Source organism: Phaseolus vulgaris, chromosome 10, assembly GCF_051622355.1.
Source record: "Phaseolus vulgaris cultivar YP4 chromosome 10, ASM5162235v1, whole genome shotgun sequence".
In the NCBI taxonomy this organism is placed as follows: Eukaryota; Viridiplantae; Streptophyta; class Magnoliopsida; order Fabales; family Fabaceae; genus Phaseolus; species Phaseolus vulgaris.
Window position 1 is genome coordinate 44,136,989 of NC_143507.1, and position 13,474 is coordinate 44,150,462.

A 13,474-nucleotide genomic window follows, 5' to 3' on the forward strand; every position below is an offset into this window, starting at 1 on the left:
TCCGACCATCAACTATTCAACCAATTTTCTTTTTCTTCCTTTCCAAACAACACTTTATAAACTTAGCTTAAATACCACGACAACCAACAAATTAATCGTTTCGCCCATTTTTTACCTACTTTATAACTTCAAACAAATCTTACAATCAAAAAAATTACAGGTAAAACACCACAAATATAAATTTCCAGGTGCAAAATTTTATTCAGTACACACCGATCCGTACAATACTTAAAAGTCCAGCATTCGATTAAGGTCGACCGACACGACTAAATTCATTATGTCTAAATAAAATATCAACAAGACTAATCAACATCAAACATTAGATAATACACTTTTAATCATGATCTAAAATTCTAATCCGATCAAATATCAAAGAGTCCATAATAATCTTGAAAATATACACAAATTTCAAAAATTAGATAAGTCATCTTTCATTATTAATAACACCAAATATAAAAACCAAAATCTTATTAAGACCGTTATTTTATTTTTTTACCATCATAGAACTTAGAGTTTAAGAAAACATTTCGAGAATGCACATGCTAACTACTAAAAAAAGACAAATATAAAAGTTTACATTGAACAAAACCTAGGATGATGTTAATTTTTTTAATTTTATAGTGGAAATGCACAAATCTATGTTTATATTTTTTGACAAAGAAACATTATGGTACTGACACATAAAGTCCCCACAAGAAAAGAAGTAATAATATGTGTTGTTGTTATTATTGGTTTTGTGTGTGAAGTGAAATGATGAGGAACACACTGGTAGCAGGGCTGTAAAGTAAAGGAAGAGAAGCAGTGAGCAAAAAGCAAAACGAAAAAAGGAAAAAGAAACGACGTCGTTATGATTCCCGGAACCTGTGTCGGCGGTAGAAGGGACACGCTATCATCGCTGAACCTTTTTTCATTCGCTTTCCCACCAAAAAAATCTTCATTTCTTCCTTTCAAATAACCAATCTCATTCTCACTATCCTTCTTAATTCATTCATTCATTAATTAATGCTATCGCCGTTTTCGCCAATGCCGGAAATCCACGTCGATTTCCGCGCGCCGCCGCCATCTCCGGTGGCATCCGGCCGGAGATCAACCGTCACCAACGACGACGTTTTGACCGAGTTTCTAGAGGCTTCGCTCCGCGTCCCCGATCTGGTCCTGCCGGACAAGATCTTCCCCAAACAGAAGCACCTCGACGCGCCTCCTGAGGTCGACTTCGTGTCGCTCTGCTTCCACCGCGACGACGCTCTCCGAGACGTCGTTTCCGATTCCCTCAGCAGGATCGGATGCTTCCAGCTTCTCAACCACGGGATACCGTCACAGCTCGTGGACTCCGCCGCCGAGGACGCCGCCGGAGTGTTCCGGGTGCCGCATGCAAAGCGTGCGGCAGCTACTAGGTCGCCGGAGAAGCCGTGGGGGTTCGAGGAGTATCACGCCGGAGAGGAAGAGGAAGAAGGGAGTGAAGAATTCGTGTGGTGCAATGAAGAGGAGTTGAAGTCGAAAATGGAGGGAATTTTGCCCATTGCATATCCAAATTTCAGGTTACAATATATAAATTATAATAATACTACAATATATTATAAATACTATTACACGGAAACAAACAGAGATACAAATATAGATACGTATAATCTCTAAAATATACCATATCAGATTAGATTATCTCTAAAATATACCATATCAGATTAGATTATGAATCTATATATTATATAACTATAAATTATATAAATAGATAATAAAGATTTAGGTCATTAAATATATATTAATTTTTTTTAGAAAAATATGTTTTTCATTATTGATTCGAAAATTTTTTTTCTTTATTTTTATAATTATAATAAAAAATCATATAATAAATTTGAATTTTTATAAAATTAATGTATTTCTTTTTTTAAAAATTGTGTTAGACCCGTGTTAGAATTATCAGAAATCCAACAAATATTTTTTGAATTAGACACTTAACCAATAAATATCATACAAGTACAGTGTTTAGTACGTATGTCCAATACGTATATCCGATACGGACCCGTCATTTAAAAGGAGTGTTCAAGCTTTATAGCGTTTAAGTTTCAGTAATGCATTAACATTAAAATTTGAAAAGCTTTTTAAGTCCAAATAACTTTATTATAAAAGAAAAAAAAATCCCAATAACACCATTAACTTAATTACTAAAGTTTTGAAAGTGTATGAACTTGCAGTGGAAAGATGGAAAAGCTTATGTCAAGCATAGAGATGGTGGCTATGAAAATTTTGGGTGTGATATTGGAAAAGAAGAGTGTAGAAATTGTGGGTGGGAATGAGAAAGGGAATGTTTGTTGCATTTATAAGCATGGTGGTGATAATAGTGGGGATGCATGGGCCAATTCCTTGAAATATGAAGTGATCAGAATGCTGATTAGGGGAACAGAATACTCTCACTCACTGTGCTTCCATGTATGTAATGGTTCTTCAGAGTTTCATGTTTACTCCAAGAAAAGTTGGCTCTCTTTCTGCTCTGACCCAGGTGCCCTTGTAGTCACTGCTGGAGATCAAATTCAGGTGCCTCTCTTGTTGTTTTTAGCTATAATGATGCATCATACATGACAATTACAAAGTATTCACAGAGGTTCATATTGTTTGGCTACAGATACTGAGTGGTGGACAGTACAAAAATGTGATTGGAAGACCAATCTTTAAAGCAGAGGAAGAACAGAGCATTTCAATGGCTTTCCTCTGTTCTGCTCAAAACAAGAAGAAGAAGAACAATTTTGATAGCAATAGAGATAAAACTATTTCACTTTCCCTGCAAGCCATATTGGCTTTAATTCTGCCTCTTGTGTTCCATCTCATCATTCTTGTCTACAAAAAACTTAATCAATGAAAACAAAAATACACATTCACATTAAAGTCTTTCAACTGTTAGATGTAAAATTTCTCTTTCAAGCTTCATTCAGAAAATTATGGATAGCAAGACAAAGCTATCATAACAAGCAAAAACAAATAATTAATATATTTAGATAAATAAAATGAATTATTAAGAATTAAATAAATAGAAGATATTAACTTCGAAATTCATTCTCTCTAGAAATGGTATTTCAATTGATGTATTTATTGCTTTAAATAAATAATTAGTATTATGTTCACAAATAAACTAATATTTTAATAAAAATAATACTAATTAAAAATTAATGATAAAATAAATATAAAATATTATCTTTATATTTTAGGCTTCATTAAATTTTAAGCTCCTTCTAAAATTGACTATTAATTAATATTAATTAATAAATTTTTATCCTAAATTATAATTAGTTTAACTCTAAATTTTGAAAATATTAATTAATATTATTAAGATAGTAATAAAAATTAAATTAGAATAATTACATATTTGTATACGGAATTTACAAATAAAAATATTTATATTTGAGATAAATAAGACAATTATATATATATATATATGCACTAATGTAATTTGAGATTTTTTATGAAAAATTATATATAATATAATTTCTGCAAATTATTTTTAATATTATTGTAATTATTGTTAAATAATTTATTTTCTTATAATAATAAACAAGTATTTTCTGTCTAAACAAAAAAAAAATATAAACATGGTTTACATTTTTATAGAAATATTAATTATAATATATTGGAATCATATGTAATATAAAAATAAAATAAATTTATTTATAATATAAAAAATATTATCTAATTAATCTACTTACTTATTTTATACATTAAAAAATTATTGATTTCTAAATTAGTTTATAATATTAATAAATAATTTCTAAATTGATATTTAATTAGCTACCAAGGTTTTAATAACCAATTATTTAGATTCTAAATTTAGTAGAAAAATCTTGGTAGCAAATTATATACTAATTTAAAAACTATTCATCAATAATATAAACTAATTTAGAAACCAATAATTTTTTTTAGTTTTTAAGATATTATCTAATTTAGTCACTACAACAACTAATTATTTTATGTCTTTAATTAAAATTGATTTCTATTTAATAATTTTATTGTAGTGTTATGTAAAAATAATAATTAACTTAATTAAAAAAATATTATTTGTAATAAACTTTATTCTATTAATGAATATTTTCTATTTTTAACGCTTAACTTATATATAAGCACATTTTAAAAAGTGAGATATTTTTATAGGGTAAAAGGTAGACAAAAGATGTTTAAGGGGATAATATACGTTTTTATTTTTTATTAAATTCTTAAAATATTAAATACGACTAATTTTTGTGTTATTTTTACCTCTTTAGATTTAAATATATATATATTAAGAAGGAAGGATTTATTAGAAGTAGAAATAATATTTTAATTGAATGTTTTTCAGTATGTTCAAATAAATAATTAATATTAATTTGGCATATAAGTTTAAGAAAATATTAACAATACAATAAATTCAAGATTTAGCTTTGAACTTTTAATAAATAATTCTTTGTGAAAATTGTGTGTTTGCTTTAACACATCTTAAAAATAATAATTGTATAAATATAATTTTTTTAATTACTTACAAAGATTCCCATATTAATATTTTTAAACTATTATATTACAAATTTATTTATTTTTCTAATTATTATCACCAACATATCTGGATCGAATTTTAGAGGTGGTTTTCAGTCAACCTTTTAATACAGTTGCTTTAAAATGCTTAAAAATCATAATGAGAAGACTTCCAGCTATTGATAAGACTCAAATGATCAAGTTACTAGAATATTAAAAAGTATGAATGTAGTGTGTTTACATGGAACAATACTTACCTTTTCTTTCGGAATCTTAAAAACATTCTTCGAAAGTTAGTAACACATAATAATTTGTTAAGGGTGTTGAAATATAAAGTATAGTTTATAACTATTTTTTTTTTTGAGTTTGTGCTTAAAAAAATATAACTTTATTCGATTCAATTTATATTTTAAATACTTAAATGATTTTATGTTTTGCACTACAAATTCAGTTTATATTTTAAATACTTAAGTTATTTTTTCTTTTTTACTAACTCATATTCACCACATATAAAAAATGACATATTTTAAGGATATTAAATTTACATTAACCTAAAATCATCATGGGCTAGTAATCATAAATTTTATGACATAATAATGATATTTTATATTGAATAATGGAAAACGATTATTACCAAATTGACAAAAAGTATGTTCTTTTAAAATAAAAAGTAAATCTATAAATAATTTTAAAATTTAAAATTAGTATAAAAATATTTGAAAATCGAATAAAACACTATTTTAGCTATCTTTATGTACATTTCTGTTACTCATTTCTATTTGGTTCAGCAATGCTTACATACAGGTTCTTCCTCCCTTTGTTCTAACAATTTCATTCAGTTCATCTTCAACAAGCTAAATTATTAATTTGTTAATACCATCTTAAAAATAAGATTAATGATAACTTTGACTGGTTAACAAATATGGGGAAAAATTCAATTTTCCTTATAAATTCTTCTTTTTTCACACCAAAATAGAGAGATTGTGTTCTGCATTTTACTTTCATTTTCCACACTGGGGTAGCCCAAAAGGTCAGCAATCTCTTTGCTTTCAATACCCTCTTCTGATGCCGCTGCTAACTGTTGCATAAATTAATCAGTTCAATGTTCTAGGGTTTTGTGAAATATTGTCTCTGTTTTAGGTCTAGCCTTTACTGAATGATATCTGAATTTTAGGCTGTTAATTTTGAACGTGTGATCATTTTTATCTGTTTAATGGTCTTTCTTACTACGGATGATGATAATGATCAAATACAGTGTGGTGTGTGAGGGATTGAGTTTTTCTTTTGTGTTTTGCTGTCTCTGCATTTGAATGGACTCAGAATATGATAGTGACTTCAATCCTTTGTAGAAAAGGTGTGTTGAGACTTTAGAGCAAGCATAAAAGAAAAAGGAGATTTTTTTTTGGCAATTCATCTTTCTCTGGACAAATTTTGTTATCTCTGCAAAGATGGACACATTAGGTTTAACTGAACAGCCATATCCTAAGCTCTCTTCAGATGAGGTAATGACAATATACATTATTGGAATGTTCTTTGTTCTTTATTTGTGCATTGTCATTGCATTATTCCACATTTATTGGCTAATCCTTGCTCTCTTCCTATGCTCTTCCCCCATCCCCACTCCTAGATGCTGGAATTGGAAAGAATATACAAAGATATGGGAGAAAAACCACTTGATCGGAAGTTGTGTCAGGAGATTGCTAAACGTTTTAGGTGAATTAAGTAATATCTTTAGTTTAATTGGGATTTTTTTTGTTCTGGTTGTAAATGATATTCCATTATTTGATTTACCTTAATTTTGTAGTTCCTTGTCAAATGCTGCTGGTAAAACTCCCTTATCATGGCAACAGGTTGTCAAATAAATTTCTTCATCCTTTACGCATATTTCTTATTTATGCTGAGTGTTATAATGTTGTGTTGGTTTTACTGGGTTTTAGGTGGAGCAATGGTTAAAAGATAGGCAGAGAGTATCACAGAATAAAGATAGTTCATCATCCAACCTGCTGCCACTTTCTGCTGATCTTTCAAGTTCAAAAGGTTATTCGTCTTTCCCTTAGACTTTATCATGGCTATAAATTTGTAAGAGGGAGAAATAAAATCCCCAGATGGAATTGGGTAGTTTTTCCTCTGATTTGAATTTTTTGTTTTCTAGAACTAAAGCATTGGATTATGTTCACATTTAAATTTCCCTTGATCTGAAAACTATTTGTTTGAAACCAAAGTCTTCTTATCTTACAGTAATTTTCTTGGGGATTAAGAATTCACTTGATTTGGGTTGAATGCTTCAAATAAATACTGTTATTATCATATGGCTTTCTGAGTTATTTCTAACAATTCTCATGAAACAAAAAGTCACGTGAGCTTAAATTTTTCCTACAAAGGAATTTTAGAGAACAATTATGAGCTTATCCTATTTGATTATTCCACCTTTGTCTTTCACTCGCTCATTCAATGTATGTAGTCTATTTAGCAATTTAATTGTTTTGTTTCCATTCATCTCAAATAAAAACTTCGCAAACTCAGATATAATTAATAGCTTTGTTTTGTATGACTTCTACATAGGTTGTTTTGTCTATTTCTTGTTTAAATCATTTGCATTATATGATATATTTGAAGTACTTTTATTGTACAACCTTGTGATTCGGTACAAAATTACAATTCACGTTTCAAAAAATATCTCATTAATTCGAATCTCGATTTGATAATTTTTGTTCTTAATCTTAGGTACACAAGCTACAGATATCTCGGATTTGGCATTTGAAGCAAGATCTACAAAAGATATTGCATGGTGAGGAATAATTTAATTAATATGCAGCTCTCTTTTCTGAGTTTAGCAATGAAATGGATTATAGGAGAATTATAAGGTGTGGTCTGATTTTTTTTGTTTCTTTCCAATAGGAAAAAGACTGTCCCAAGATACCATGTATCCTCTGTAAAGGGGAAAGCCTTTATGATAGATATCCATTAGTAGTTAGTTAGTTACGGGTCTGTTAGTGTCTTAGTGAGGAGTTAGTTACGGGTCTGTTAGTGTCTTAGTGAGGAGTTAGTAACTTAGATTAGTTGGGAAGGTTGAGATAGTAGAACATATGTTGAGAGAGAAATCATCTTATCATTTTGAGAAAGAATTAGACTTTTATTGTGCGGGGAGAGTCCTCTCTCTCAAATATCTAGGGAAATTTTTTACTTTGTATCTTCTACCCTAGCCTAAAGCTGCTACTACTACATTGCCACCACAATTGGGATCTAAAGTTTATGAAATAAAATTCATTCTACTAAATTACTTTTTTTGTTAGTTTCTTACATACTTTCTGCTCAACATCTTATTTTTACTTTTTTCAATTATAGGCATGATATTGCATTGTTCCTTAACTACAGAGTTCTGTGCACAGGCGAACTTGTAAGATTCTTCTTTATTCTAATTTACGTGTTTTTGGTCGTGAAGAAACTTAGACATTATGTACATAATTTGTAATAAGAAGTGGAATAAATGTTTCTTTCATGCCTGATCATTTTACCTAAAATATTTATCTACAATTTGCTGTTCTATAATTATCTATATACATACATACATCATATATACATACATATATGAGAGAGAGAGAGAGGGGTGATGTCATGAGTTTCTAGGTTTTGTATATGTAACATAATGGTTGTGTATGAAGTTTTTCTTCCCTTGCATCTTAAATTGTATGCTATAATATAATACAGCAAGAACAACCTTAGTGAGATTTTTCATGATTAAACAAGTCACCCAACTAATTTCTTTTATTGCTTCATAATTTAAGGTCCTCTATCTCCCCCATCCCTCCTTCCTCGCCAATTGCTATTTCACTTCTTCATCTTGCTGTCTTTGAAACTGTCTCTCCCATCTTTAACTGTCATAAGTATAGTTAAGGTAAGCAAGCGTTGGTGAAAGTTCAAATCCCCCATTCACATTGATTTGATCCTTCTTGCATACACTGTTCCTCTCATCTTTTGGGGTTTTATTAGATAGTTTTTAGAAAATTCGCCCCATTAAAGTAAAATGCTTCTTGAATTTACTTTGTGCTCTTAATGAATACATAATGTTCCAGTGAGATCTATAGAACTAATATTGTATTTAATTGCATTGCATATTGTTGTTAGGGATAGTTTCCTTTCCTTCTTTAGGAAAGACTGAAAAAGTCAGAAAACTTTCCTGTATATGTGGATAGTTTTATATGCCTGTGAACATTGTAAAATTAGCTTGTCATCTTCAAATAACTTTACTGGCTTAGTGCATGTATTTTTTTTTTATATTGTGGACAACCAAATAACTGGTTTTATTTAGGAAGTCCGTGTCCGATATGCTGGATTTGGTAAAGAGCAGGATGAGTGGGTGAACGTGAAACAGGGGGTGCGGGAGAGATCTGTACCATTGGCACCTTCAGAATGTCACAGGGTTCAGGATGGAAATCTTGTACTCTGTTTCTTGGTAAGGGGACCCCGGTATCTTTTACTATGCTTCAATTTATCTTTACGATGTGTTTGCTCAGTAGCCACATGGTATTTAGTAGAAGACTTGTTCACGATTCATTGATCTGTTAATGATTGGATCGGCGATAATTAAATATATGTTTATATACATAGATAGAGACATACATATGTATAAAATTCATGAAGTAATAAACAAGAGTGTTCTTATTGGGGATGAGCTAGAATCGTCTGAGGTGGAACCAAGTAGTGATTCACTAGTAGAAGACTCTCCGACACTCAAGCCAGAGCTTAGAGATATGTTAGTGATAAAGTGAGGAAAGAATGTTGAAGTTGAGATGAATACTCCTTGTGATGGTAATTTATAGACTTTTGGGTCTACGAAAATATCTTAATAATTGATATTCATTACCGGATATCAAGCCGATTCTTGCAGCAACAGAAGTAAGTTACTTCCAGTACATTCATGTTATGCAGATTCTGCATGTGGTTAATTTCCACACTCTTGAGTGGTTATTATATACTCAGTATTTTTCGGTAACCAGGTTTTAGGGTAATGGGCTTCTCTTGAATTTTAGCTTCATTTGCATCTTTGACGAGCTCTTAGAAGTGAGTCATATTTTTACGACTGGTCATGGGTCACGCAAAGTCCGATCTATGACCAATTGTGAAAATATGACTCACTTCTAAGAGCTTGGCAAATATGCAAATGGAGTTAAAACTCAAAAGAAACTCGATTACCCTAAAAGGAGATTTCAGCTTAGGAGACTTGTGTACTACCCAATATTGAAGAATAATGAATAGATAATAACCTCTTGAGAGAGTGAGCATTAACCACCTGCAGAATCCGCATAACACGAATATTCTGGAAGTAACTGACTCCCCATTGCTGCTAGAATCGATTTGATATTTAATAATGGATAACAATTACTGAGATATTTTCGTAGGCCCAAAAGTCTATTAATACCACCACAGGGAGTATTCATTTCAACTTCAATATTTTTTACTCACATATATCTATATTTTTACTGACTTAAGTGTCGGAGAATCTTCTGTATAGTTCATCCCGGTAACAACATTTGGCGCCCACCCAAGACCAAGTTAGATCATATATATGTTTTGTTAGATAAAAGAATCAATATTAATAAAGTAAGATAATAATAAATCATGGGGTAGACGTCAACGTTTAAAATTGTGACTTTCTGTTATACATAGAATAGGTTTTTGATCTGTTCTCCGCTGATTCTGAGATCAACAAGCATCAGTTCTATTCTTAAAATCCGGTCTACAAGTTCTTAAAAATCTATGCATATGATCCCAACTAGGGCATTTATTTTTAGCTACTCCATTAGGCCTTTTTTGTTTTTTCACAGGAACGAGACGATTATGCTCTCTATTGTGATGCTCAAGTTATGAAAATCCAGAGGAGGATACATGATCCAACAGAGTGTACATGTACTTTCATTGTTCGATTTCTCCATGACCACAGTGAGGTGATCTTTGACTTCTTTTCTTCATCATCCCTGAAATGACAATTTCACTCCCTTTTGTGGTCGTTTGTTATGTAAATTTTTCGATATTAACACTTCCTGATGTTGTTTATGTCTTTGCCAGGAAGGAGTTTCTTGGAACAGGTTATGCTGTAGGCCTACTACAGAAGAAGAATCTGTTGTCTACCCAATTCTTACCCTTCATTCCCCCCAAAGTCCCTCTCCTAATTTCTCCCTAAATCCCATAGAGTCCTTGTGGGGATAAAAAGAGCCAACTTTTTCGAATTCCCCTCTTACTTTTGGTTAATGTTTATTGTTTATTTACAGCTTAAGATTGTTACATTTTGATCCAAGAACAAGCCAGGGAACTTTGAATGGCTTCTTTTTTGGTGTATTTTATTTATAATGTTATAAACATAGATTAAAATGCTAAAAACATAGATAAATATCAGTATATTTGTCTGAGATTTTTAGAAAATATTTTGAATTTCAAAAGATTGTGTAGGAAGGAATAGTGTGATCTATTAGATTTAAAAATAAAATCAAAAATCAAAAGATTTTGATATGCCACCTACACCTTTATCCTTTGAAAATTTTATTCTTTGAACAAACTCAATCCAGAATATAGATCTTATGGCTTAAAATTTTAAGGTTTTGAATTTGGGTTTTTTTGTTATGTGCCTGTCTTTATTGCATTCAATGAATACAAAAAGAGTTATCTTAGAAACAGAAAAGGAAGTCTTGCAAAAATTTGTAAACTTTTAAATAATAACAAACTTTTTATAAGTTGGAAGAAATTAATTTAATACTATGGAATTGAATACTATAAAATCTAATTATAACACAAGACTCTTTTATACAAAAATATATTTTAAATTCTATTATTATCAAATATATTAATTTATTGTTCAAAATAATATCAATTACTTGTTTGAAAAAATAAATATATTACATTGAAATTTAGATAGGAAAATAAATATTTTTTATTAAGTGACACCCACTTATTTTTATAATATCTTTATATTGACTAAAAGTTAAATAAAAATTGTGAAACTTAAAAATTAAAACTTGAAATATATATATAAAAAAAAAATTACGAACAAAAAATATATTTGTCATAAATAACATAAGGAAGGTATTACATTATTAAAAATATAAAGAGAGTGAATGTGATTTATTAAAAAAAATATGTCTATTTAAAAACTATAATGAATATAAATGTCATTTTATTAAAATTATAAAAGAAATGAGTATCTATTTCAACACTATAATATTTATTTGATCAATATACAAATATAATCAAACATTCACTTTTTTCCATGAATTTTAATATAATTAATTACAAATTTGTAGAATTACAAACAGTTTTACAATTAAACTTTTGTTACTTTGACTGTGCAACATTAATAAATTCAATAAATTGTATATTATAAAAAGAAGAAAAAATATTAAACAGTTTTATTTTCAACAATATTTTGTATCATAATACTTATACGTTTATTAAAAATAGAAAAATTCAATGTAGAATATTTGTCACAAATATTACATTTAGTCCCAAAAAATAATAAATTGTTGTGTTCAACCATTCATGCCAAAGTTCTTCGTCAAGGATTGAATTTCTTTTCTAATTTCAGTAAATAGTTAAAAGAATTAATTATCTGTAATAATTTTAATTTAAATATATATTGTAATGATACGTAAAATATTAAATGATTGACGCCATTAAAAGAAATGTTTAGTTTTATAAAATAAATTTTATTTACTTATCTTAAATTGAAAATTTAAATATATATTTTAGTCTTTGCAATCTTTAAATATTTATCATCATTTAAGCAACGTTTAAGTAAACTATTTTACATTAGTTTTAAATTATGTAACTATAAAAAAGAAAAGAGTACTAAATAGACATATTTTTTTTTTGTTTAGAGATAAAATCTATATGTGATATATTAAAAAATTACTATATAACTCATTCAGTTTTATAAGATCAAAACTAATATGTAGAAAATAAATTATAACTCGAACTAAAATATAATCATTTAAAAAAAAATACAATATTAGAATAAATTTAATCTAAAACTAAATATAATATATATAATTACCTTATTTATATTAAATAATATAAATATCTTAATTCAATTCCTTTGTTATCTTAAATATATTAATTAATATATTATATTTCTAGCATTTAACTAACAGCTAATAATAATAACTAACAATGATTATAAAATGTTTCAGATTTATAAAAAAAAAAACTCAAATTATTATTCAAGATGCAAAATCTAATCATATAAACCATTTCAAATAACAATTACTAGCTCTAGGACACCCGAAAACAATTATTTCATAATTTAAAATCATATATTCTACAAAAACAACTATTTCACAAAAAAAAAAATAGAAAAGCTACAAACGTTCTAATTTAACCAAATATACTGCTACAAATCTAATGTAACAAATATTAATATATTTAACTTTGATCTCAGATGAAAATAAAATAAGAAAAAAAATTAAAATCTAATACAAGAGAACTTACTTTAATTAAAATTATGATCTATTAAAATTCATCATCAATTTATCATCACTTCACTAAGACTCTATTATTAAAAAAATGACAAGAAGCAGCTTTAGAATGTTAAAGAAAAGTCAAAGAAAATTTTAAATAAATAAAAAATAGTAAAAGATAGAAATGAACAACTTACTCCTTAATATTCTAATTTATATATTCAATATAACTTGTAATTTTATTAATTTTTAAAATCAAATATCCATTCTCACAATAATGACTAAAAACAATTATTTCAATTTTTACACAAATAAAACACAGAGAAAAAGAAATGAAAAACCATCAGAATTCATTAGTTTTATAGAATCAAGAGTGTATTTAAGCCAATTTTTGTTCTCATTAACTTCTACAATAATATAAAACTTTAATAAATTCAACAATTGGATCATGTAATTCAATTTTTTTTTATGTTACAAAATTATAATTCGTAATGTCAAAATTAGCAATGAATTATTAAAATTGATTAATAAATAAG

At 28.2% G+C, this 13,474-nt stretch overlaps 2 protein-coding genes across 5 annotated transcripts; both read left to right on the forward strand.

Moving 5' to 3' along the window:
• Positions 1–707: 707 nt before the first annotated feature.
• Positions 708–2,880, forward strand: DTA4 (downstream target of AGL15-4). The gene is made up of 3 exons (XM_068623358.1): positions 708–1,538; positions 2,193–2,532; positions 2,621–2,880. The coding sequence occupies exons 1-3, from the start codon at positions 1,003–1,005 to the stop codon at positions 2,852–2,854; spliced, it is 1,110 nt and encodes a 369-aa protein (XP_068479459.1). The 5' UTR covers positions 708–1,002; the 3' UTR covers positions 2,855–2,880.
• Positions 2,881–5,228: 2,348 nt separating this feature from the next.
• On the forward strand, positions 5,229–10,912 carry LOC137819324 (protein SAWADEE HOMEODOMAIN HOMOLOG 1). Of its 4 annotated transcripts, none has more exons than XM_068623126.2 (10): positions 5,229–5,295; positions 5,841–5,993; positions 6,119–6,204; positions 6,296–6,341; positions 6,429–6,528; positions 7,216–7,279; positions 7,837–7,888; positions 8,801–8,944; positions 10,317–10,436; positions 10,558–10,912. In XM_068623126.2, the coding sequence occupies exons 2-10, from the start codon at positions 5,940–5,942 to the stop codon at positions 10,696–10,698; spliced, it is 807 nt and encodes a 268-aa protein (XP_068479227.1). In that variant the 5' UTR covers positions 5,229–5,295; positions 5,841–5,939; the 3' UTR covers positions 10,699–10,912. The 4 variants fall into 4 exon arrangements, with proteins under 4 accessions (XP_068479227.1, XP_068479229.1, XP_068479226.1 ...); XM_068623128.2 differs by having other exon boundaries at positions 5,264–5,295; positions 5,846–5,993; XM_068623125.2 differs by lacking the exon at positions 5,229–5,295 and adding an exon at positions 5,319–5,521.
• The last annotated feature ends 2,562 nt before the right edge of the window (positions 10,913–13,474 follow it).

Excerpts from the sequence above, each read along its gene's own strand:
- LOC137819324 (XM_068623126.2), top strand. The coding sequence starts at position 5,940 with ATGGACACATTAGGTTTAACTGAACAGCCATATCCTAAGCTCTCTTCA. Across the intron at positions 5,994-6,118 it reads CTAAGCTCTCTTCAGATGAG|ATGCTGGAATTGGAAAGAAT; the intron begins GTAATGACAATA and ends CCCCACTCCTAG. Across the intron at positions 7,280-7,836 it reads TCTACAAAAGATATTGCATG|GCATGATATTGCATTGTTCC; the intron begins GTGAGGAATAAT and ends TTTCAATTATAG.
- DTA4 (XM_068623358.1), top strand. The coding sequence starts at position 1,003 with ATGCTATCGCCGTTTTCGCCAATGCCGGAAATCCACGTCGATTTCCGC. Across the intron at positions 1,539-2,192 it reads ATTGCATATCCAAATTTCAG|TGGAAAGATGGAAAAGCTTA; the intron begins GTTACAATATAT and ends ATGAACTTGCAG. Across the intron at positions 2,533-2,620 it reads CTGCTGGAGATCAAATTCAG|ATACTGAGTGGTGGACAGTA; the intron begins GTGCCTCTCTTG and ends GTTTGGCTACAG.